Source organism: Heterocephalus glaber, unplaced genomic scaffold (genome assembly GCF_053883595.1).
Source record: "Heterocephalus glaber isolate CG9 unplaced genomic scaffold, H.glaber_assembly_v1.0 deba00001465, whole genome shotgun sequence".
In the NCBI taxonomy this organism is placed as follows: Eukaryota; Metazoa; Chordata; class Mammalia; order Rodentia; family Bathyergidae; genus Heterocephalus; species Heterocephalus glaber.
In genome coordinates this window covers 11,505,144-11,530,351 of record NW_028258312.1, presented here as the reverse complement: position 1 = coordinate 11,530,351, position 25,208 = coordinate 11,505,144, and the positions used below count along the sequence as shown (strand labels likewise).

The window sequence follows — 25,208 nt, the reverse complement described above, 5'->3', positions numbered from 1 at the left end:
AAATAGTCTTTCTTTTCTTTTCTTTTTTTTTTTTTGTTACCCAAACTCAGGACCTTGTGCTTGCAAGGTAGGTGGTGGGACTACTGAGCTGAATCCCTGGCCCCCAATGAAATATTCTTAAAGTATTAAGGAGTGATAAAGATAGTCAGCAATGATAAATGAAAAATTCATTACCAGTCAGGAGATCACTCACTAAATAGTGTCCCACTAGAAGGGAAAAATGATCCCAGGTTAAATGTTTGAAGATGCAGGAAAAGAATATTACTAAAACAGGATAAATATGTGGGTCATTATAAAAGAACACTGAGTGTATGAAAGAATTCTAATCTGTGGAGAATTCTAATCTGTGTAGGATTAAAACACATGACACCATGAGCATTACTTAGGACATCATTAAATTAGGTGCTGTGATGTGCATAAAATAGAACCAGTATTAATTTATATTAAACTCTTGTAAGTCTAAATCCATGTGGTAATTTTTTTAGATAATTGTTAAAATAGTTGCAAAAGAATTAACTACAAGATATATGGAAAAAATAAAACTATTCAATTTATTGAAAAGAAGAAAGGTGAGGAAAATAAATATAGATCATAAGGGGCAAATTGAAAGCAAAAGTAATGATAGCAGATTTAAGCTTAATTATATCAGTAATTACATTAATTGTAAGTGGACTAAATACTCCTTAGATATTCTCTTTCTCTAGTCTCTTTCACATTCAAACTTTTCAAAAAACTTGTCCCTAAATGCTGTTTTCCATTTTCAGGCCATATTAATGTGTTGGCTCATTCTAAATTCATTTTACATAGCCTAGACTGCTTTTGCCAAAATTGTCAATGACTTCCAAGGTGTAAAGCTTAATGGATGTTTTCCTATACTCATCATGGCACGGCCTCTTGGCAGTACTGGAAAACACCAATCACCCTCTTTTCTGAAACTTTTAATTTTTGTCTTGGTCCTATGACACGTGTTTTCCTAGGTTTTGTTTATATCTCTTTGGCCACCCCTCTTGACCACCTTTCATATCTTTCCCTGCCCACCCTCAGGGTTCAAATTAAGGGCTCTCTTTTTATTCCCTTTTACATTATCCCCCTTAGCAATCTCATCAATTTTTGTGGCTTTAATAACTATCTATACTCATTATATACCATAGTACAACATATTTATATGTAAATATATATTCCTCAATTTTTCTTCCTAGCTCCAACCTTGAATATCTAGAAACCTACTCAAGAATTCCATTCACATTTTCAATCCAAATACCATATTAGTTCAAATTGAACTATTGATGTTTCCTCAGTCTATATTCTTGTAACCTACGCCTATTTCAGTAACTGATACCTTATCCATTTAGACACTATTACAAGAAACTTCTGTATTGTCCTACCTACACTTTCTCTATGCTGTAGACTAAAGGTTTGTGCGCCTGCACTATTCAGAAACTGATATCTAATCCTCAGCATGAATCTATTTAGAGATAGGATCTTTAGAGATTAGGTCATGAGAGTGAAATCTTCATGAATGGGATTGAGGTCATTGTTAAAGAAACTTCCAAGAGTTTCTGTCTCTTCAACCATGTGAAAACACAGTGAAATGATGGAGTGAACAAAGAAGGTTCTCCAGATACTGAATCAGCTGATGCTTTGATCTTGCTCTTCGAGATGTTAGAACTGTGAGAAATAAATTTTTATTGATTATAAACCACCAAGTTTGAAATCTTTGTTATAGTAGTTCCCAAAGTCAGCTTTCAAAAAAGTGAAAAGATACCTGAGAAAAACAACTTGAAGGAAGGATCTCTTTTGGTTCAGAGGTTTCAGTCCATGCCTAGCTGCTTCCATTACTCTTAGGCCTGTGGTGAGGCAGAAATATCATAGCAGAACTTTGTGGCAGAAGAAAACTGCTCACTTCATGGAAGCCAGGAAGAAGAGGGAGAGAGAGAGAGAGAGAGAGAGAGAGGGAGAGAGAGAGAGAGAGAGAGAGAGAGAGAGAGAGAGAGAGAGAGAGAGAGAGAGAGAGAGAGAGAAAGAGAGAGAGAGAGAGAGAGAGAGAGAGACCAGGGAGAAGATATGACCCTCACACGTATCCTGCTAGTCACCTTCTTCCTGCAATGAGTCTCCACCTTCCAACAGCCCATTCAGTTGTGAACTCATTAGTAGGTCAATCCATTGCTATGGTCAGCACTCTCATGATCCAGTCACCTCTCTAGAGCCTAACTCCAGACATTGCTGACTTGAGGATCAAGCCCTCAATGACTGAGTCTTGGGGAGGTATCATATTTAAACCAAAACAAATACCCTATCACATTCAACCTATCAAGAAATCCTATTTGTTCTGGCTTATAAGTAGATCTGAAGATCTGGCTACCTAATTTACTATTGGTGCCTGGGAAATGACTGCTATTGCCTCCCACCTAAACTACAGCATTAGCTTTTCAAATGCTGTTTTTATTCCACTCTTGTCACCTTCCAGTTCATTCTCAACATAAGAGTTAGAATGAGCTTTTGAAAATTCCCTTACCTAAAACATTTGATGGCTTCCACAGAGGTTTGAAAAACATCCAAAATTCCCTATTATTGCCTCAGGGCCCTGTGTAGTTGTCTTCCTGCAGATTTTTAAAGCTTATTATCCCTCCTTTTCTCTCTTTCACCTAACCTTCTTGCTTTAGCCACATTGAACTTTTTCTGAGATCCTCAAACATGAAATGTCTTTTGCCAGCTTGTTTCTTTTGCCTGAAGAATGCACATCGAAACTTTCTACCTGGTTAACTTCTATTCAACTCAGGTCTCAGCCAAAAGTGTTACATCCTTGAAAAATAATTCATTACATGCTTCCTCTCCTCCTAATTTCCCTAGCCCTCTCAATGTACTTCGGTGCCAACAGTCAATCTGTTGTCTCTCAATACCTCTCAGCTCAAACACATTGCTTTATATATGCTCTGCGGTACTAAATTCCTTTATGTAATTCTCCTTTGCTGTGAGTGCGGTGCTAAAATTTCTCAGTAGAGGGCACTAGAGGAACACCGCAGGGGGAAGGGATGCTCCTGCTCTTTCCAGCTGCAGCAAGGTGGGCCTGCAGTTCTCAGTTCAGGTGTGTGGACATCAAGGAATGCTTTGTCCCAGTTATGCATCAGAATACATTGACTCCCTGAGACCTTGTACCCCCAGAATACCACAGTGATCACTTTCCTGTGACCCTGTCCACGTGGACGTCCTCTGCTCCGAGTTTCCTGGCCACCCTGATGTCCTGATTCCCTCTGTACCATTCCTTCCTCCCCTGGGTTTGCTCTTACAGTCCTTTCCATACCACCACTTCCTGACAGGACTTTCTCCACAAGGACACCTGAGAACCCAGGCCTCCTGCCTCAGGAACATCCTCCTATCCACTGCACACCTGTGCACCAGCTGAGGTTAGCGGCCCTGTCCTCCCCGCGCACCCCAGCACTGCTTCCTGTATGTCCTGCAGACTGACTCTGGCCTCCAAAGCAGTGAGTTCCTCTGCCATCCAGTGGATTAAACTATTTTCTCCAATGAGATCTGGATCCTTAGAAAGTCATTCCCCTTCCAAATTTGTCTTTCCTTGCATATGTTTTCCTGTTGCCATACAGCTTTCTTATGTAGTTATTCTTTTATCATTATTAATAACTATTTTTTATTAAGCTTTCCCTGTTTAAAACACCATGTGATTCTCTTGGTTGAATCTAGACTGCTACAATTCTCTTCTGTAACCCTGTAATTTCACTTATAGTACTAATCACAATTGCATATTTATTTGTGAATCTACTTTTAATATTAGTCTCTTCCATGGAACTATAAGCACAAACAGGGCAGGCATCGTATCTGTTTTGTTGCCTTCCCAGTGCTTACATAATGTTTGGCTTATAAAAAAAGACTCGATAAATACTTGTTGCATGAATGAATATGCTATGGCTGAGTTCATTTTCTGCTAATTTATTCTGTTATGTTCTTCTTATGCCCCATTAACTCTTCTCAGTCATTGCTATCTATTCTAAAGATCAGACATGATGTATTCTGGAGTCTGTAGCACTACAAGGGATTTGATTTTTGTTCTCTATAAATAAAATAAGCTGTAATTTTATATTCTACAATCTCCACATTATAACCTATTGTGGCAGTGATGGTCACAATTTCAGTTGCTCTTGATGCTTTTTTCCTAGCTGCATCCACATCATAAGATCCCTATTTCTTTTGCAAAGAAGACTTTTCACATAAATTCCAGTCCAGGATTTAAATCCCAGTAGAACCTAGTGGATAATTCAAATGACTGGGCACAGCGTAAGGAACTGAGGATTATGGTACAGCATATTTCACCTGAATGCATTTAATTAAAAATTTTATAAAAACACCATGCAAGCCAAACAAAACAAGGACAGGCAGCACTGGTCTCATGATTGCCACCTGGCAGACCCAGGTCCCTGGCAGAACCAGGGATTTTGAAGTGAGGAGTGCTGGACTTCAACTTCTTTGTACCCATTTATGCTGCCAAAGAAGGGTATTAAATTGTGGCATTTACTATTATCACCATTTTATAAAAGGAAACAAAAATTATCAACAAAAGCCAGGAAGGACAGAATCTTAGGATGCTGATCTGAAGAAAGAACAATTGCCAAAATAACATTATTGTCTTTTATGTCTTTGAATATAGATGGGAATAAACTTTGTTACGATACCCACCCCAGGTACAAATAAGAAATACCCTGCAAGCTTAAAAAACACACACAATACCCAAGACCTGACTCTCAGAAATACGAGTGCAGGAGATACTTTGTATGTGTGCTTTGGAAAACTCCAGTGCTGCTGAAACACAACCAGGCTGAAACTTCTGGTCTGTACCCTCTAACACTCAGGACGAAGAAACCAAAGGTTTGTTTGTTGTTTCTCATCCTTTGTTGATTGTTTCTCATCCTGATTAGAGAGAATCCTATTTTCCTGCACTGGAGGGAGACAAAGTTTTTCAAAGCATCTGTATGACTTTCATTGCCCCAGAAGGCAGAGCATCTCGCAGTCTGTGTCACAAACAAGCAATCCATATTCCAGCAATGGAAAGTTCTCATAATAATTCAGTATGCAAAAATCATTATTTGCTTTTCAATGAGTTGATTTCTTTATTGACCTGTCCCAGAATGGAACCAAGGCTGTTTACATACATATATGTCTCTGTGTGTACATGTATGTGTAGTGTGTGTGTGTGTGTCCATGTACGTGTGTGTGGCTAAAAATTAAGAAACTAGGGCCATGTAAAATAAAAGCAGAAAAAAGATTCGATCACAAATGAGATAAATAATCAAACTCCTGCTTTGAACCTGATTAGGGGAAGGTCACAAATGTGATCCAAGGGAAGCCAACAGGGTGAAAGGCAGGTACTTTTGTTAGGTGGGAAAGAGTAAGTGCTCTCCGGGGAAAGGAGTCTATTCAGCTCCTTCCAACTGTTGCTAGGGAATTTTCCAAGAGAAATTGGAAATTGAGATTTCTGTGTGAAATCTGTTTCTACCATGTTCGCATCCATCTGATTTAAAAATTGAGACACTGGAAAACTAGCCCACTGCATAGGGCTGAGAAAACACTTGTGCTGAAAAAAATGTGAAGTGTTCATTAGAATCATGTGAAGAGCTTTCCCCAAATACACAGTCCTAAGCCCTATCCCAGACTGCCAAATTAGAAACATCTGGGAGTGGGCTGAGTCTGCGTATTTTGAAAGTATTCCCGAGGTGATTCCATCCCTCATCTGTAATTAGAAATCACTGCTGTCAAAGAAGAGGAAAAATGAAATGAGCTAGTCCAGGCCACTTCCCCGTGCTTTGCCACCCAGGGAAGAGCACCCAGATACTCAGTCCCTTTGAGCTCTCCTGTGTCTAAGGCCCACCTTGACTTCCCTAGGGTTTTGGGTATTTACTTTGGTTTTTGCTTTCCTGGCTTTTATAAAAATGTTTTCACAGAGGATCTGAAAATAGGAAAAATGAGACAGAAAGTTATGTCAACCTTGATTTATGCAGGAGCAGAGAAAATAAATTACCATTCTCTGAGCTTTTGAAGATGGAAAATTTCCGAAGAAGTCACAGGAGAGAAAACTGTTTTCAGCCTTCTGCAACATAGTGCCTTTCAGAACAATGCTTGAGACATGGACCAGATCATCGGACTGCATTTCCTAGGGTTTTTTGTTCTTTCCCAGGCCAGCCCCATGCCTTCTCTCACTTTACCTTTTTATGTTTATAATAGTGGAGGCAGCTGTCATGCTTCAGCACAAACCACCTCTTCCTCCAACCCTTCATGAAGCCTGAGTGAGTCCTCTTGTGTAGATAGCCACAGCAGGTTGCCCACGGGGTATTGGGACAGTGGCTGATGTCAGATCTCACCACAAGAGTCAAGATATCTGGCCCTAGAAGCATGAATTTGGGATGGATTCAGTGTCTAAAATCCTTACAGTCACCTGCAAGGATGATATTCAGAAGGCATGGAGGAGGAAAAGTTACAGTTTTTAGAAATGGAATGAAATAGAATCCTAGCATTAGAATAAAGCAAATTCCTTAGTAATTTAAACCCTCATGTCTATGAGGAAGATTCAGCCTGGAGCAGCACAGTGACTTCCCTGAGGACTCATAGCTCATTAGGTTATAACCTTATGGACAAAGTTTAACCCTGAGTTTCCGCATTCTGTCTTCTCTTACTATGCATCTTTTAGTGCCTGAATCTTAGCAGGACTCCCTTCCCCACAGGAATGGTATATTGTGTAGCTTAGGGAAACTTCCTGTTCCTGTGAATATGAGGTCACTGTTTACCCATTTGTTTTGATGCGGCCAGCACAGATAGACTTTTATCATACACCTACCTTGTGATGCTGCAAGACAACTCTCTGAATGTCACTCAGACAGATAGCAACCCTGACACGCTTTGAAGACTGCAAATGGGGTATGACTTCATTTACAATTCCTCTGAGAGGGAGGCCACATCCCTGAAGGGGGACATTTGGCCTTGGAAGTGCTGACTTCATCATGATTTCTGACATTGAGATTACCGATCTGTTTAGAGCTGTCTATGGAAATGGGGGTCAGCGAGGAGACTCCTTTTCTATAAATGACAAGCTCCAACCCAGGGGATCATTCCTGGCTGAGCCACATGGCCCTGAAAATAAAGATTTGTCCCAGAAAGGCTGACACAGTCTCAACTTTAGCAGCACGCAAAGCACCTTGGTAATTAAATAACTCCGTGTGTCAAGATAATTCTTCATTGCCATGTAAATACATTTTAATTTATTGAACTGCCCTTAAGCTCTTGTCAAAAACACATCCAGAAAAATTAGAAGAAATGCTCCAGATTGACCGGCAACCCACAAATGTCTTTGTCTTTGGACTTCAGTCCCCAAAGAACTGAACTCCTGGACTAATATGCATAGTTGACACATCTGCCAATTTATTTATGTACTGTTGCAGTGGGCTGCCCCTGGAGGTCATTCTCCTCTTGCTCACACAGACTGCATATGGGTTTCTCTGATACTGATCAGGATAAGCTCGTGTTTCTGCCTGGTCATAAACATAACTTGGTGCACCACAAAAATTCTCTCTGGGGCAGGCCTACAGATGGCCTTGCCGCAGCTTGGTGTCCTCATAGTAGAGGAAAGTTTTTCACATTCAGAGTTAGGACAGGAGCCTGATGCATGGGGACTTGCCGAGTTCTAAACAGCTGTTGAGCAGTGGTGTTACTCTCTTTATCCCAGTTCCTATCTGAGGCTCAGAGGACTTGGGCCTGGTATTCACAAAGAAGTGTGATTTGAGACTTTAGGCTTTTGATGTTAGCTTCAAATGAGCTATAGTCATTGTAATTTTTATGTGGATGTGTTTAAAGAACCAAATAGCTAAGTACGCACAATAAAAACCTCATCATTTTGGTTTATATTTATTAACTTACTGGGACCCTAAAATTAGAAAGTATCTTAATTCAAAGCTTCTCAAACCAAATGTGACTGCAAACCAGTCAGTGGTTTGTTAAACTCTATATCCTCATTCAGCGGGTTTGGCAAGAGTCTGAGATTCTGTATTTGCAACAAGTTCTCAGGCTATGTTTATCCACAATTGGAGTCACAAGTCCCCAGATGTCTCTTAATTTCCAAAAGATCTCCTGCTTAGCACTGTCTTGCCACCAGCTATCACATTTGTTTATTTCTTTGACAGCAATGTAGCTTCTCCCCATGCTTACATTTTAAGCCCCAATATTTCCCAGCAGCATTAGCAGCTTCCCCTAGATTATTGCCTTTTTCTATATATCTTCTCATCCTGGAGAAAGGAAACACGTAACCACTGCCTTCCTCTACTGGACATCTTGCTTGTCTTCGGCTGGTGGGTAAGATGGAGGATGTAGGAAAGTGAACTGCCACAGCCTGAGGTGGAAGAACCAAGTAAATTATTAGTTTCATGGGACGAGAGTTTGAAAACTGACTCTTTAGCAAATTTAGTTCTTTGGTGATGATGTCCTTCGAGACAAAAGCTATCTAGCAAACTCTTCTCCCCTAGCACTTTGGCCTAGAGTTTTGGAAGGAAGGCATTGTGGTGATGTTATTTACAGCTCAAGGAAAGAGAAAAATAATTTCTTTTTCTAATTCACACTTTCTCTTTGGCTCACTGTCTTCTTATTATGCCACCAATCTTAAACTGTGTCAGAGTCGCACCTCTGCTGTCAGACAAACTCTTCCAGCCTTGCAAGCTTGGATGAGAAATGTGCAAGACATGTACTGTCCCCGAGGGTTTGCACTGTGTTCAGCAGCTGAGGACTTGGACTCTAGGGGCATTTTTGGTTTGATTTTTAGTAAAACCTACACTTGTAAAACAAAGATGCCTAATGGAGGTAAAAGACTTCCAGGCTGATTAAGCTTTACACTCTTCCTTTACTCTCTTCATTGGTGATAAAAATCTACTTGCGGCTGAAAATAACCAGCCCTATAAAAGCCAAAACCAGAAAGCAAGGGAGACTTAATTAAAACAAAGATTCACACAGAGATAGCGCCATTCACAGGGTGACAATGAGTATTTTTTTAAAAAGTCTGTCTTGATTGTCTCGTGAGCAAAGTAAAGGTAATTTGTACAGCTGTGTGTGATTAATATTATTGAATAGTGATCCCAATTCTAAAATTAGACTTTGTAATAATCACTGACTGACTCCCCTTTCTCAGGTAAGGCAACTCTTGTGTTGGAGGCTAACAAAGCAGACCTCTAACCCTAGGACTGTGACTGGCCATGTCTCTAAGATGCTGGGGCGGATCTGAAAGAAGAACCACAGATAGCTGACTGACATTGTAAGCGTACAGGCCACCACGATGAATTCCTTATTTAAAAGAATCTCCTGGTAAGTCTAACATACAGCTAGATTTAGGATTCAATATTCTGTGAAATGTGATTTGATGTTCCTACATCTAAATCAGTTTCATGGTCATGCATACGCTTCCCAGAGACCCACTGCTTCTCAGCAGTCCTGCCTTGTTTGGGTTCATTCTGCCTTCTTGCACCATCCCTGACCATAAATTTTAGGACACACATGGAGTTGAAGTTTTGTACGCTGGGTGTCTCTTCAGGAGGAATTCATTTATTGTTGTTAGACTCAAGTGCAGAGAGCCAATCTTGGCATGTGAATGTCTTTGACTGCCAGGCCCCTTTTTGTTTTGTTTTACTTTATTTTCTCATCCATTCTTCCACATATACAATAGGCACGTGTAAAATCTGTTTGATGCAGGAATGTGACTATACTATGTTGACTAGGCCTTTTTTTCCATACATGGTATTATGCTAACATCTCTTTCTATTTCTCATGTCATTTTCCCCTGTTTTTTTCTTTCCCACCCCTTTTTCTCTCCCCTTTTCCTTCTTTTTTGAGCCAACAGCAGTGTTTGAAAGAAATCTATCCTTGGCACTGGCTAGGTGCACATCATACAGACTGTTCTGAAGTGAGGCACTGAGATGCAGAGTATATGTTATGGTTTACTTCTCCATTTCTTTAGTGATGGTCACCTAGGCTGCCTCTAATTTCTTTTTTTAATTCATTAAGTTTATTGGTACATTCTAGGTATGCAATATGATGACATTCATCATCAGGAATTTGTACCTTTACATGATGTATCTTGGTTCTTGTTTTCTTCCCCATTTCCCTGCCCTCCCTTCAGCCCCTCCACCCTTCCCTATTTACAATAACTTTGTTTCCATTTCTTTCCTTTTCTCATATTTATTCCTTTCCCTCCCACTTCCCCTTCCCCTTTGGGACTTATCTTCCTATTTCACATTATCTATTATACATTTTGATCCTTGTTTACACTTTCAGTTTCTCACACCAGAGAAACTATTTAGTATTTACACATGTGTGCCCTATTTATTTCACTTAGGAGTATGGCCTCAATGTGCATCCATTCAGATATAAATGTCTCTAGTTTCTCATTCTTTATGGCTGATCAGTACTCCATTTTACAAAACAACAACAACAACAACAACAACAACAACAAAACCCACATCTTCTTTATCCAGTCACCAGTTGATGGGCAATTAGGCTGTTTCCAAGTTTTAGCTATTACAAACTGTGCCTCTATAAACATAGGTGGCTCTAATTTCTTTTTACTGCATAGAACACTGCAACAAATGTCCTAGTATATGTCTTTTCAGTAGTTTTTCAGGCTTATCTATCCCAAAGTACAACTTTTAGGCATAATATTTATAGGCACTTCACTAGGAACTGCCAGATTTCTCTCTGAAATGCCTACATCTCAAGAGGAATAGGGGACTCACATTTCCTTATCCTTACATCCTTGTCAAAGCTGACTAATATCTGAGCTTTTTTTCCTCTTAATCTGGTGGAACGAGAATATCATTTTGTTGATAATTTGCATTTCTTTAATTATTAATAAAGTTATTCTCCTAGCTTCTTTTATTAACATTTTTTAAACTTACAATTGATACAGCTGAAGTCCACTTTTATATTAGGAATAAAGTTTAAGGCGTAATGTATGATCCCAGCTAATTTTTATAGAAAAAATAAAGATACCAAAAGTTTTCTCCTTTCACCTTTTGATTTGTGGTACCACCTTTATCATATATAAACTTTTAATAAGTGTATGAGTATGCTTTTGAACTTTCTAGTCCATTCCCTTTCATTTGTGTATTATCTGTTTCTGTGGAAGAACCCCACTTTCTATCTATTATTATGGGTTTTTGTATACCTGAATATCTGGTTTGAAACATTTCTTCACTATTGCTTGTCCTATTTACAAAGGATGTAGCTATTTATTATTCTCCATACTCGAATATAAGTGTGACAGCCTACTCAAAAAACTGTATAAAATTTTATTGGATTGGTGCTGAAATTTTAAGAGATTTAAGATCATTACAGATTTTTCCATCCATAAAGATACTCTATATTTCCAGGTATTGTTCTTCTTTCATTTACCTTGATAGAGTTACAAATAATTTTCTGCAGAGCTCCTGTTCATTTTTTGTTAGATTGCTAACTGCCTTTTTTGTTGCTTTTGTTAATAATATATTATCTTCCTTCCATTTTCTTTTTGTTTATTACTGGTATCAGCAAATACTACTAAGTTTTATCAGGAGATCTTGGTTTGGTTAGTCTTTATTTAGCTCTAGGTGTTAGTCTACTGATTCAGTTATAATCATATAATCTGCAAATGATGGTGGTTTTATCTCTTTTCTTTCAGACAATAAAGTATATCTTTATTTTTCTCGTTTTTTGTTATTGGATTTGTAAGGAACTTTGATACAATGATAAAGAAAACAGTTATGATTTGCAATGTTCTTGCCAGTCTCAGAAATGTGTCCTAAGTTTCTCCGTTAAATGTTTTTGTTCTTTTGTTTGTACTTTTCTCTTTTGATGACTAGGATTGTTTTAGTATCATGGTTTGGCCTTTGTTTCCTAAAAGCCCATAGACTAAAGGTTGCTAGCCTGTGGTGCTCTTGTTAAATTGTAGAACATTGAAGAGGTGGAGTCTAGTGGAAGAAAGTTGGGCTACTGGGGGTGTGAGCTTGAAGAGGATATTGGGACCCTGGCCTCTCCCCTTCATCTCTCTCTCTCTCTTTTCCTGGTTGCCATGAGGTGAGCAACCACCTCTACCATGTGCTTCTGCTGTTATATACTGTGCCACCACAGGCCAAAGCAACAGGGCCAAGTGGCCACGGACTGAAACCACTGAAACTGTAAGCAAAAACAAACATTTTCTCTTCATAAGTTGGTTATCTTGGGTGTTTTGTCACAGTGACAGGGAGTTGAATAACACAGGTAAAGATAGCCTTTCTCAGTTGATGAAAGGAAACTGCTATTTCTACTATTTAGAGGACTTTAAAAATTATATACACACACTGAAATTTATTACATTATATTCTATCTATTGAATCATGTTTTTTAGACTATTGATGTGATGAATTGAATTAAAACATTTTCTTATAATAAACCATACATAAGGGGATAAACTTTACTAGATTTAGATATCCACTATTTTTATTAGGAGTGTGTATGTACTCATAAGTGAAATAGACATTTTATTTTGATTTTATGCTAATCTAGTTCTGAAATCAAGGTTCTAGTAGGCTCATTAAATGAGCTGAGAAGCATTCACTATTTTCTAGTAAAATCATATACAATAAGGATTATTTATTCTTTGAAAATTGGATTAATTTTATCTACAAAAATAATGTTTTGGGCTTCCAGATGTGTAATAGGGTGGGAATAGAAATGAGGGAGAGATGAGGTACTGTCTACTCAACAATATCTTTATTATAATTCTCCAAACCTAGTATTTCTCTTACACTAATTTAGGCATTCTAAATGCTCTTAGAAAATGTTCTTATCTAATTTTCAAATTAATTTATATGGTTTTAAAAAGTAATATTTTTATTATTTTAAGACCCTCCTTTTCCTTTTTGTTTCTTTTATTCTCTATTTTATTTACATATTTTATTGTTTGTCAATACTACCAGAGCTCTGTCTGTATTATGAAGCATTTGAAAGAACCATGTCTTAACTTTATTAATACTATGTTTTGTATTTTTCTTTTTATTCTCTAGTTCAATGATTCCTACTCCAACTTTATTTCTGAACTCCTGTTGATTTTTTAGGCTTGCACTGTTGCGTTTTTTCTAATTTATTGACTTGAAACTTTACTCTGTTATAGTTGTATGGCTTTTAATAAATGTATTTACTATAAATTCCCTCTAAATATTTAGTTATTTGTATTCCTCAAAATTAACAAGCTGTCTTTTCATTGTTACTCAATTATAAATAATATAATAATTATTCAGTAGCATTTCAAAAAGTTTTAGCCCTTGATGTAGTCAGGGCTTGCAAGGTAATAGATTTAATACGGGACACATAATTTATAGGATTATTTTATAATATTCATCCAAAAGTCAAATGCAGAGGAGTGCAAGAGATCTGTCCACACACTAGAGACTCGAAGAATCCAGCTGAGAGCCTGGATCCCACGTCAAAGTCCCACACAAGTCCAGATAAAGGGCTAGAGCCCAAGGCGATGTCTCCTGCAAATCTGTATCAAGGATCCGCACCAGGAAGGCCCAAGGCCAGTGGTGGGAACTACAAAGCCTGTGCTGGAGGAGTGAAGGCTCTGTGCCCCCAGGCTGAGGATTCTGCACTGGCGCTAGAAGCCACGCCTAAGGCCAAAACCAGAGCTCCCCTGAGGAGAACAGCAGCCATACTGGTGACAGCGAGAATCCAAGCTCCTCTGACCAGGAGAACAGCCAAATTCGCATCAGGAAAACCAGCTGCTGCGAGCTTCTCCAGGAAAATCAACAGCATGCAATCTTCCCCTCTAGATCTCCTTTCATGCCACTGGCAACAATGCTCAGGTGGGGCTTACACCCAGAACCACGCTGAGTCAGTTCATCTGGGCATTCTAAATTGACCATTAGTTAATCCACCACAATTTTAATTTAATTTAATTGGATTATGGACAAAGAATGTAATCCCTATGATGCTGAGCCTCTGGAATTTGATGAAGCTTCATTCATGGCCTGATACACTGTCAATTTTTGTGAGTGTTCTTTTGTACTCAGCGGAGAATATGTAAGACCTGTGGGATATAGCATTTGTTCTTTTAAAATCTATTAGCCACTCTAATATTTAGTTTGATGGTTTTCAAGTTTTAAGTATTGATTCTTTTTGTAAATATTCATTTTACTGTGGTGAGAACATTTGACATATCTACCCTGTTAACAAATTTTTTTGTGTGTAATGTCCTTTTGTTGCCTGTAAGTCTAGGCATCTGCAGACCCAGGGAGCTTATTCACTTGTAAAACTGAAATTTTATACCCATTGATTAGCAACGCCCTCTATCTGTTTCCCTCTAGCAACCACCATTTTATTCTTTGTGTCTATGATTTTGACTATTTGAAATACCTCACCTAGGTGAAATTGTGAGACCTGAGTGACTCCATTTTAAAATTTGGCCCCATTTTAGAGTAAGGTGGCCTGGACATAAATTCCAGTTCCAAGACAAACCACAAGATGCACTTTGGCCACCTGCCTGTGATAATGTTCAGCAGTCCCCTAGCAACTAGCCTAGCAACAGCTAATCAGTAGCTGCCTCAATGTCCCAGATGCTCTTCTTGATGGCCTGCAACAGCTAATCAGTAGTTACCCCAATACCCCAGTATCCCAGATGTTCTTTTCGATGACTTGAGCAGCCGTTTGCAGTTCAGCGCGCAAGGCCCAACCAATTAGGTTTAAACTTTCAAAACTTGCTAAATGCTAGCCAATCGTGTGACTTGCGTGTGATTTGAAACCCAGCGCCCTTTTGAAACCCCGCGCCTTGCTGTAACCTCTATAAAAACCCCTGGTGTTTTAGAGTCGGGGCTCTCAACCCTGACCCGCTGCGTCGGTGTCGGATGAGAGTCCCTGCTCGAGCTTGAATAAACGACCCTCGTGTGTTTGCATCGGAATTGGCTCCTTGGTGGTCTTTGGGGACCTCGCGATCTGGGTACAACAAAATCATGCAGCATTTGTCCTGTGACTGGGTTATTTCATTTTGTGTACTGTCCTCACGGTTTATCCATGTTGTCACACACTACAGAATTTCTTTCTTTTTAAAGGCTAAGTAGTTTTCAACTAAATGTTTATACCCATTTTCTTTAACCTATTTCCTCCTTGATTATTATGAATAGTGCTGCAGTTAACATGGGAATGCAGATAGTTCTTCAGGATCCTGATTTTACTCTCTTTGAATAAAATATCCACACTTGAGATGACTGGATCACATGGAAGTCCTCAATTCTTTGAAGATTCTCCATACTATTTTCCACCTCAGATGTACATTTTGCATTCTCACCAATGATGTGCAAGGGTTCCAATTTCTCCTCATTCATGCCAAAACTTGTCTATTTTTTGATAGCAGTCATCTTGAAAGATGTGAGACAGTGTCTCATGGTTTTGATTCGGATTTCTATAATAGCTAGTGACACTGGACATTTTTTCAAATATCTGTTGGCTATTTTTATGTCTTCCTTAGTCCTTAACCTATTTTTACATTGGATCATTAGTTTTTTTCATAGTTTTTCAATTTTGAGTTGTAGAAGATCCTTATATAATTTAAAGATTAACTCCTTAGCAGAATTTTTCTAATTTGACGTAGCCCTACTTGCTTATTTTTGTCTTTGTTACATGTGCTTTTTGTATCATATCTAAAAAAATCACTGCTAAAACCAGTATCATGAATATTTTCTTCTTTGTTTTCTTGTGGGAGTTTGTGGTTTTAGTTCTTATTTCACGTTGGATTGATTTTCATGTGTGCTAATTAATTTTATTGGTACATTTTAGGTATACAATATAATGACATTCATCATGGGAAATTGTCACCTTTACATAATCTCTCTTGGTTCTTCTTTTTTCCCTATTCCCCTGCCCTCCCTTTAACCCCTCCATCCCTCCCTATTTACAAAGATGTTGTTTCCATTTTTTTCATTTTCTCATATTAATTCCATTCCCTTCTTTTCTTTCCCCTACCCCTCCCACTTCCCCTTCCCCTTTGTCCCTTTTCTTCCTATTTCACATTGTCTATTATACCTTTCAGTCCTTGTTTACACTTTCAGTTTCTCACACTAGAGAAACTTCGGTATTTACACATGTGTGTCCTATTTATTTCACTTAAGAGTATGGCCTCAATGTACATCCATTTAGCCATAAATGTCTCTAATTTCTCATTTTTTATGGCCAAGTAGTATTCTGTTTTATCTAAAAAACCCCACATATTCTTTATCCAGATGGGCAATTGGGCTGATTCCAAGTTTTAGCTATTACAAATTGTGCTGCTATGAACATGGGTGCACATGTATCACTGTGGTATGATTCTTTTAATTCTTTGGTGAAGATACCCAGCAGGGGAATAACTGGGTCAAGTGGGACTTCCAGCACTAGTTCTTTGAGGCATCTCCATACTGATTTCCACAGCGGTTGCACCAGTCTACACTCCCACCAGCAGTGGAGCAGTGTTCCTCTTTCCCCCACAGCCCTGCCAGCATTTGTTATTGATTGATTTCATGATAGCAGCCATTCTTTCTGGGGTGAGGTGGAATCTCAGCATCATTTTCATTTGCATCTCTTGAATGACCAGTGATGTTGAATATTTTTTCATGTATTTATTTTCTATTACTATTTCTTTGGCTGAAAAATGCCTGTTCATTTCAGATGCCAATTTTTGGATTGGGTCTTTAAATTTGGGAGGTCTGATTTTTTAAAATTCTTCATAGATTCTAGATAGTAGACTTTTGTCTGAGGAAAAGCAGGTGAAATTTTTTTTCCCACATTGTAGGCTGTCTCTTCACACTGTTGGTGTTTTCTCTTGTGTGCAGAAGCTTTTTAATAAGAAGAGATCCCACTTGTTGATTGTTTGTGGTAGTTCACGGGCAACTGAGGTTTTGTTCATAAAATCTTTTCCTACACCAATGTCTTCAAGAGTTCTACCTAACCTCTGTTCCAGCCAGTTCAGCATTTCTGTTTTAATATTTAGACCTCTATTCCATTTTGATTTTAGTGTAGTGAATGGTGCGAGATATAGGTCTAATTTGAATCTTTGGCAAGTTGAAACCCAATTTTCCAGCACCATTTAGTAAAGAGGCTATCTTTCCTCCAGCAAGGGTGTTTGGCTCTTTTGTTGAAGGTGAGGTAGCTGAGTGTGTCTGGAGTTGTTTTTGCATCTTCTAATCTATTCCATTGGTCCTCAGGTCTGTTTCTTTGACAGTACCATGCTGTTTTTATCACAGTAGCTTTGTATTAGAGTTTCAAGTTGGGGGTTGTGATACCCCCTGCCATGTCTCTGTTGCCTAGAATTGCTTTTGCTATTCTAGGTCTCTTCTTGTTCTAAATAAAGTTTTGGATTGTTTTCTCAAGGTCCGTGAAGTATGCTGCTGGAATTTCAATTGGTATTGCATTGAATCTCTATAGCAGTTTTGGAAGGATGGCCATTTTCACTATGTTGATTCTTTCTACCCAGGAGCAAGAGATGTCTTTCCATTTTCTGATATCATCTTCAGTCTCTCTTTTCAAAGTGCTATAGTTTTCAGAGAAGAGGTCTTTGATTTCTTTTGTTAGGTCGATTCCTAGGTATTTCAGTTTTTTGGATGCTATTGTGAAAGGAATTGTTGACCCTATTTCTCTCTCAGTGAGTCTGTTGTTCATGTAGAGGAAAGCTATTGATTTTTGGGTGTTGATCTTGTATCCTGCTCTTTTACTGAATTTGGTTAATGTCTACAAGACTTTTGGTGGAGTTCTTGGGGTCTTCTATATAGAATATCATGTCATCTGCAAATAATGACAATTTGACTTCCTCAATTCCTATCTCTATTCCTTTTGTTTCTTTCTGTTGTCTAATTGCTGTGGCTAATGTTTCCAAAACTATATTGAACAGGAGTGATGATAGTGGACATCCTTGTCTTGTTCCTGATTTTAGTGTGAAGGACTTCAGTTTTTGACCATTTAGTATGATACTGACTGTTGGTTTTTCATAGATGGCTTTTATCAGGTTCAGGTAGAGACCATCTATTCCAATTTTTTGTAGGGTTTTTATCAAAAATGTGTGTTGGATTTTGTCAAATGCTTTTTCTGCATCTATTGAGATGATCATATGGTTTTTGTCCTTGGTTCTATTGATACAGTGTATTACATTGATTGATTTGTGTATACTGAAACATGCCTGCATCCCTGGGATGAATCCCACTTGATCAGGGTGTATGATCTTCTTGATGATCTTCTGCATTCTATTTACCAGTATCTTATTAAGAATTTTTGCATCTATGTTCATTAGTGAGATTGGCCTGTAGTTCTTTTTTTTGGCTGGATCTTTCTCTGCTTTTGGGATCAAGGTGATGGTTGCTTCCAGGAGTGAATTTCGGAATATTGCTTCCCTTTCAATTTCACTGAAGAGTTTAAATGGTAGTGGCAGTAGTTCCTCTCCAAATGTCTTGTAGAATTCAGCAGTGAACCCATCAGGACCTGGGCTTTTCTTAGTTGGTAAATTTTTAATTACGTTCTCAATTTCATTGATTGATATTGGGTTGTTTAGAATTTTTATATCTTCTTCATTTAACTTTGGCAATTCATATGTATCTAGGAATCTGTCCATTTCGTCTGTGTTTTCCATCTTATTGGCATACAGATTCTCAAAGTAGATATTGATGACCCTTTAGATTTCTGCTGGGTCTGTTGTAATTTCACCCTTTTCATTCCTAATTGCATGGATTTGGGCCTTTTCTTTCCTTTTTCTGAAAAGGTTGGCCAAGGGTTTGTCAATTTTGTTTATTCTTTTGAAGAACCAATTCTTGGCTTCATTGATTTTTTGTATCATTTTCTTAGTTTCCATTGGATTGATTTCTGCTCTGATCTTTAAAATTTCCTCCCTTGTATGAGCTTTGGGTTTATCCTGCTCTTCTTTTCTAGAAGCTTGAGGTTCAGCATAAGGTTGTTTAATAGGGATCGCTCTGTTTTCCTAATATGAGCATTCACTGCTATGAATTTTCCTCATAAGACTGCTTTCATTGTGTCCCATAGATCTCGATATGTTGTATTGTCATTGTCATTTATTTGTAGGAACTGTCTAATTTCTTCTTTAATTTCCCCTGTGATCTGTTATTCAGAAGTGTGTTGTTCAATTTCCATGTGTTTATGAAATTCTTGTGGTTCCTTTTGCTATGGATCTCTGATTTCATCACACTATGGTCTGATAATATACAGGGGATAACTTCAATTCCTTTACTTACTTAAACATGTTCTATGAGCGAGTATGTGGTCTATTTTGGAGAACGACCCTTGTGCAACTGAAAGGAATGCGTATTCTGATTTTGTGAGGTGGAACACTCTGTAAACATCTGTTAAGTTCATTTGTTCAAGAGTTTGATTGAGTTCTAGTATTTCATTGCTTAATTTTTGTCTAGTTGATCTATTTATTTGTGACAGTGGGGTATTGAGGTTCCCCACTACTTTTGTATTAGTGCTTATTTGATTTTTCTTGTCCGTTCGTATTTGTTTTATATAATTGGGTGCACTAGTGTTTGGTGCATCTATGATTGTCATCTCTTCCTCTTGGATTGTTCCCTTTACAAGGATGTAGTGATCATCTTTGTCTCTCTTAATCAGTGTTGGTTTGAAATCCACTTGATCTGCAAAGAGGATAGCTACCCCTGCTTTTCTTGGGTTCCTGTCACATGCAGTATTGTTTTCCACCCTTTAACTTTCAGTCCTTATGAGTTTCTTTTTGAATGAAGTGTGTTTCTTGTATGCAGCATATTGTTGGATCTTGGTTTTTGACACATTCTACCAGTCTATTTCTTTTGATTGGTGAATTGAGACTATTAACATTGACAGTTATAACTGATATGTATTGACTTATCCTTGTCATGACTTTTTCTTTTTGTTGGATTCTCCCCCTTTTCTTTAATGTCTTGTCTTGACCAATGGATTCATTATGCTGGGCTTCCTGGGGTTGTGATCCTTGTTGTCTTTTCCTAGGATATTGTCTAAAATTTTTTGAAGTGGTTGTTTGTTATTCATGAAGTTCCTAAGGTGCTCTTTGTCATGAAAGTATCTTATTTCTCCATCAATTTTGAAAGATAGTTTTGCAGGGTACATCAATCTGGGTTGGAGGCCATTTTCCTTTAGGGGTTGAAATATGTCACTTCAAGCTCTTCTTGCCTTGAGGGTTTGCATTGAGAAGTCTGCTGTGATTCTGATAGGCTTTCCTTTGTATGCAATTTGTTTCTTTTATCTAACTGCTTGTAGAATTTTGTTCTTCTGTTGGGTTTCTGGAATCTTAAGTATTATATGCCTATGTGTATTTGTTTGATCAAGGCTATTTGAAGTCCTATATGCCTCACTTATCTGTACATCAAGTTCTTTTCCTGGGAAGTTTTCTGCCATCACTTCTGTGAACAGATTTTTTATGTCACCTGCACTCTCTCCTGTTTCTCATCAACTCCGATCAGTCTTATTTTATTCTTCTTTGCATTGTCTAGCAGCTGCTGCATTGATATCTCATGGTCCCTTACTATTTTAAAGCAATTTTTCTTTTCCTGGTCACTCATTGCAATCTTATCTTCTACATCTGAAATTCTGTCCTCACATTGGCTCATTCTGCTGCGTCAACTTTCAGTGGAGTTTTTAATCTCCTGGAAATCTGTTTGCATCTGTTTTCTGGATTCCATTTGTTTCCTATGTTGGGATTCCATCATGTTCCTCAGCTCTTCTATTTTTTTGTGTGTGTCCTCTCTAGATTTATTAATCATGTCTTACACTATGGGAACAATCTCTGCTATTATCTGAATAATTATTTCTGATATCATTTTTTTCAGATTCTCTTTGGTTGCCAGTTCAGGGAGTCCAGGTGATTGAGTATCTGATTCATCTCATTTCCTTTTGGGGTTGCTTTAGGTGATCTGGAAGTCTGGTTTTGAGTCTTGTTTACATGTCTTCTCATGTCAATGGGGGGGGTTGTTGCTGTCGTCCATGTGGCTCATCTCCTTGGTGCTGGTGGTAGTGGTATGGCATCCTGGAAAGCTTCTCCTCAGGGCTGGGGGTGGCTCTTGTGTAGAAATTTCAGTTCATAGTTGGCTGGCTCAAGGTGTGTGGGGGGTGATGAGGCAGAGGGGCTTGGCAGAGGAGAAATGGTTCATGACATGGATTCACTGGGGGTTTTTTTGGTACTGGGGATTGAACTCGGGCCTTTGCACTTGTGTAGCAGGTGGGAAAACCACTGAGCTAAATCCCTGGCCCTCACTGGTTGTTTTTTGAGACAAGGTCTCACTATGTAGCTCAGACTAGCTTTGAACTCACTATGTAGTCTAGGCTGGCCTTGGACTCATGGCAATTCTCCTGCCTCAGCCTCCCAAGTGCTGGGATTATAGGTATGCATCACCATGCCTGGCCAATTATATTTTATTTTATGTGAAATCCAGTTTTCTCAATATTATGTGTTAATGATGCTATCCTTTTCCATTTTTTATTCTTGCCACCTTGTCAAAGAACAGTTGACCAAAAATGCATGGATTGATTTTTAGGCTGTCTATTCTGTTCCACTGATCTATTAGTCTCTTGCCAGTACCATAGTTTTTGCTAAGTTAACAAAACTACAATTTTGAAATATAGTTTGAAATAAGGAAGCATAATGCTTCCACTTTTGCTCTTCTTTTTCAGTGTCGACTTGGTTATTTGTAGTCTTTTTGATTTCACATTTGATTTTTTTTTTTCTATTTCTGTAAAAAACTGTTCTTGGGATTTTGATGGACATTGTACTGAATTTGTAGATGGCTTCAGGTAGTGTGGATATTTTAACAACCTAACTTTTGTAACCTATGAATGTAAGATGACTTTCCATTGTGTGTGACTTAATTTATTTCATCAGTGTTTGTAGTTTGCAATATACAAATCTTGTACTTCCTTAGGTAAGTTTATTCCGAAGTATTTTATTGAGTGTGGTTCTATTATAAACAGGATTCTTTTCTTAATTTCCTTTTCAAGTAGTTCATTGTTAACATATAGAAAAGCAACTAACTTTTTATGCTGAGTTTTGTATCCTGAAACTGTACCGATTCAATTATTAATTCTCACTGTTTATTTTTGGTATCTCGAGGTTGTCTCTACTCAAGATCATGTCATTTGTAACAGAAACAATTTAACTTCTTCCTTTCTGATTTGTGTGCCAATGGTCCCATTGGAGCTCCTAGATTGGCAATGACAGGTGCCAGTTCTTTGGGCAGGCCTAAAGAAGTTGGCAGCCTGCATGCAGACATCAACTCTTCCCCTCCCCAGGAGTAGCTGAGAGTTAGAATTTTTGTCTCCTGGCTGTATGTTAACCATGGGGGAGGACAATGCCATTTACCAGTCAAGCTTCTATCTCTGTTTTCTATTGGAGCCCAACACTAACAAGACAAACCAGTCCCCTGAGGACCTCCACTGACAGCTGGGGAGCTGGAAGTGCACCCTTTACTTCCCCTTAGAGAAGGTGGCAGTTGATGGTTCTTTTCCTGGTGTTATGGTCCAGCGCTGGATGTAGAGATTTCTAGTGAGAGTGTGTCCCAAATCTCACTCCTGGATTCTTGTCTAGCTTATTGTTTGCCTGGGATGCAGGTTCCTTCAATTTGTTTTTGGATTTCCCACAAAGGAAATTTTGCCAGGAATTGTTTCTAAATTGTATATTTGTGGGGGGAAAGAAGCTCTGGGACTTCCTACTGTGCCACCTTGCGGACATCATCCTTCATTAACACGTATTTTCTACTTCTTTTTTTTGCCGTTTTGGGGAGGGGTTGATGTAGACAACAGGAAACTTTAAATTATTTCCTCACCTTTTTTTCCCCATGATTAACATAAAACAATTTTAGATCTTGGTGTGGTGTTTTATCTGAGAATATTTTAGCTGTCTTTTCTAAAACCATGAATGCCAATGTAGGTCTGTTGTGTACTGAGGTTTTACACAATAAGTTAGCTGGCTAACTGAATATATGATATATTCTATATATGCTATATATGCTATATATGGTATATATATGCTATAACTGAATTATGATACTAATTTCCTTTAACTTTTGAAAATATTACTCCATCATACCCTAGCAGCAATTGCTGCTGTTGAAAAGTCTCCTGTCAATTGGATTTCAGTTTTTTTAGAAGGGATATGATTTTTCTGTTCATAAACTTAAACTATTTCTCTTTATCTAGGGTATTTTTAAGATTCATTACAAATATGCCAAAATGAAGGTTCTATTCTATCTGTTTGGCAGTCTGTAAGCATCTGAGATTTCTTTTCTTCCACTAATTCTGGAAAAGTCTTATTTTTTTTCTTAAAAGTTTTTTCCCTCCATGTATTTTTATTTTTGTTTTTTTGTTTTTTTCCTTCAAACACTCTTACTGAAATAGAATCAGATTGGTTCTTCTAATTCTATCCTCTGTATTCCTTAGCTACTCTTAAATGTTTCCTTCTTTCTTTTTTTACAGTTCTCCCTGATATTTTCTGTGAGTGTTTACACTAAATTGTTTGGACCTTTTAAAAGTTGTTCCACTGTGTTTCTAATGTTATTCAGCTCACCTACTGCATTTTTATTTGAACAATTATCTTCTTTGTATCTAGTACTGACAATTGGTTCTTCTTTATGTCTGCTTTTCTGCTTCATATCTAATATCCTATAAATGTCCTCCTTAACCACTTTTATGATATTTATTGATCTTATTTTAAATGCTTGTTCTTTCAGATGTATTCGTCTATTTTATTTGTTATAGATCATTCAATATATTGTCCTTTTATTGCAATTGTGTTTCTCAAATGTCTTATTATTTTTCCTAAATAACTACTATTACTCTAGGATTATTAAAATATTCCACAAAACATGTACTGGGAGGAAGCTGAAAGCCAAGACCGTAGCCAGTGGCCCTGCTGATGAGTGTAGTAGTGGTAGAGATAGAATATTCCTCAGCAGTAAGCCTGTTGGTTTGCTATCTTGACCCAGCTACTGTGTATTTGCCTCATTTACTTTCTTACAAGATGGTCCTGAATCTCAGGGACTCTTCTTAGTCTTCTGTCATAGTTTCTAGTTGTTCTCAATCACAAGCTTTGCTATAACCATTTAGTCCTGGGAATGAGCAGATTATACCTGGGCAAGGGATGGCCACTTTCCTAATCTCTCTGGGCTTATCTCACAGATAGTCCATATTGGGTGTGACTAATTTTCAAGCTTTCAGGGGTATTGGGTTGGAGAATTGGTCATCCAGGGCCACAGGCAGAAGAAAAACAATATAATAAGAAGTTCTTTAGTCTATTCCTTACATGAGACGCTCATTGGATGTAATACCCACCTTTCCCAATAAACACAGTCATGAAATGATCTTGTTTTTCCCAAAGTCTCTTCCTGTTCTTACTTCAGCATCTTAGATCTAGATTCATATTCTGCTTCTCGGGTATCTCTGATGTTAAGATTGAGGATTAGAAAGGCACAGGCATTGACAAAGGGTCATGAGGTTTTGTGGAGAAAGAGCAAAGGTAACAAACAAGGACTGATGAGCCCAGATTATTCCAGAAGATAAACCCATCGCACTATGTAACTCTTTCAGGCAACACAAGCTAGGTTGTTGAATTAAGCTTTTCTCCTAGTATAGATGTTAATTCATAATTTTGTCAGAAGCCAGAAACTATTCCATTCAAGTTTTAGAGATGTTTTCTACCTTCCATTAACAAATATAGTGAGGTGAAATGGTTCAGTATTATACATAACATTAAAATTCTTGGGGGGAAAAATCCTAAGACTAAAAATGTTATTAAAGGTTAATTTATTTCAAAAACTATAAAAGTAATTACCTGTGACAAAGAATATAGGAAGAGCTAAGTTCAGATGCATGGGATAAAATTATTATATGGGATACCATTGATTCATTAGTATAATCTTTATCATATTATCTCTGCCTTAGCTGTATTGCACAAAGGATAAATATGTATGTAAGACTTTTTGGCAGTTGTTGGATGCACTAACTGACAATGTCCTTGGATTTCTGGTGCATCTAGATCAAACCCTACAGAGCAGCTAAATTCTTTTGCAGAAAGATTCAGAATATTTTATAGGACACAATTTTTGATTTTTTTGTGTGTGCTAGCCTGCACTAAAGAAATCTTTTGGCTATTGCTAACCCCTAAGCATGAGAAAGGGCAAGTGAAACTTACTGCTCAGCAGCTT

The 25,208-nt window shown here is 38.0% G+C and overlaps 1 protein-coding gene across 1 annotated transcript in view; it reads right to left on the bottom strand.

Moving 5' to 3' along the window:
* Window positions 1-25,208, bottom strand: part of LOC101707070 (uncharacterized) — a 123,437-nt gene that overhangs the window by 45,050 nt on the left and 53,179 nt on the right. The window contains 1 exon segment of the mRNA XM_087180891.1: window positions 6,213-6,391. Coding sequence (XP_087037017.1) covers window positions 6,213-6,391 — 179 coding nt within the window.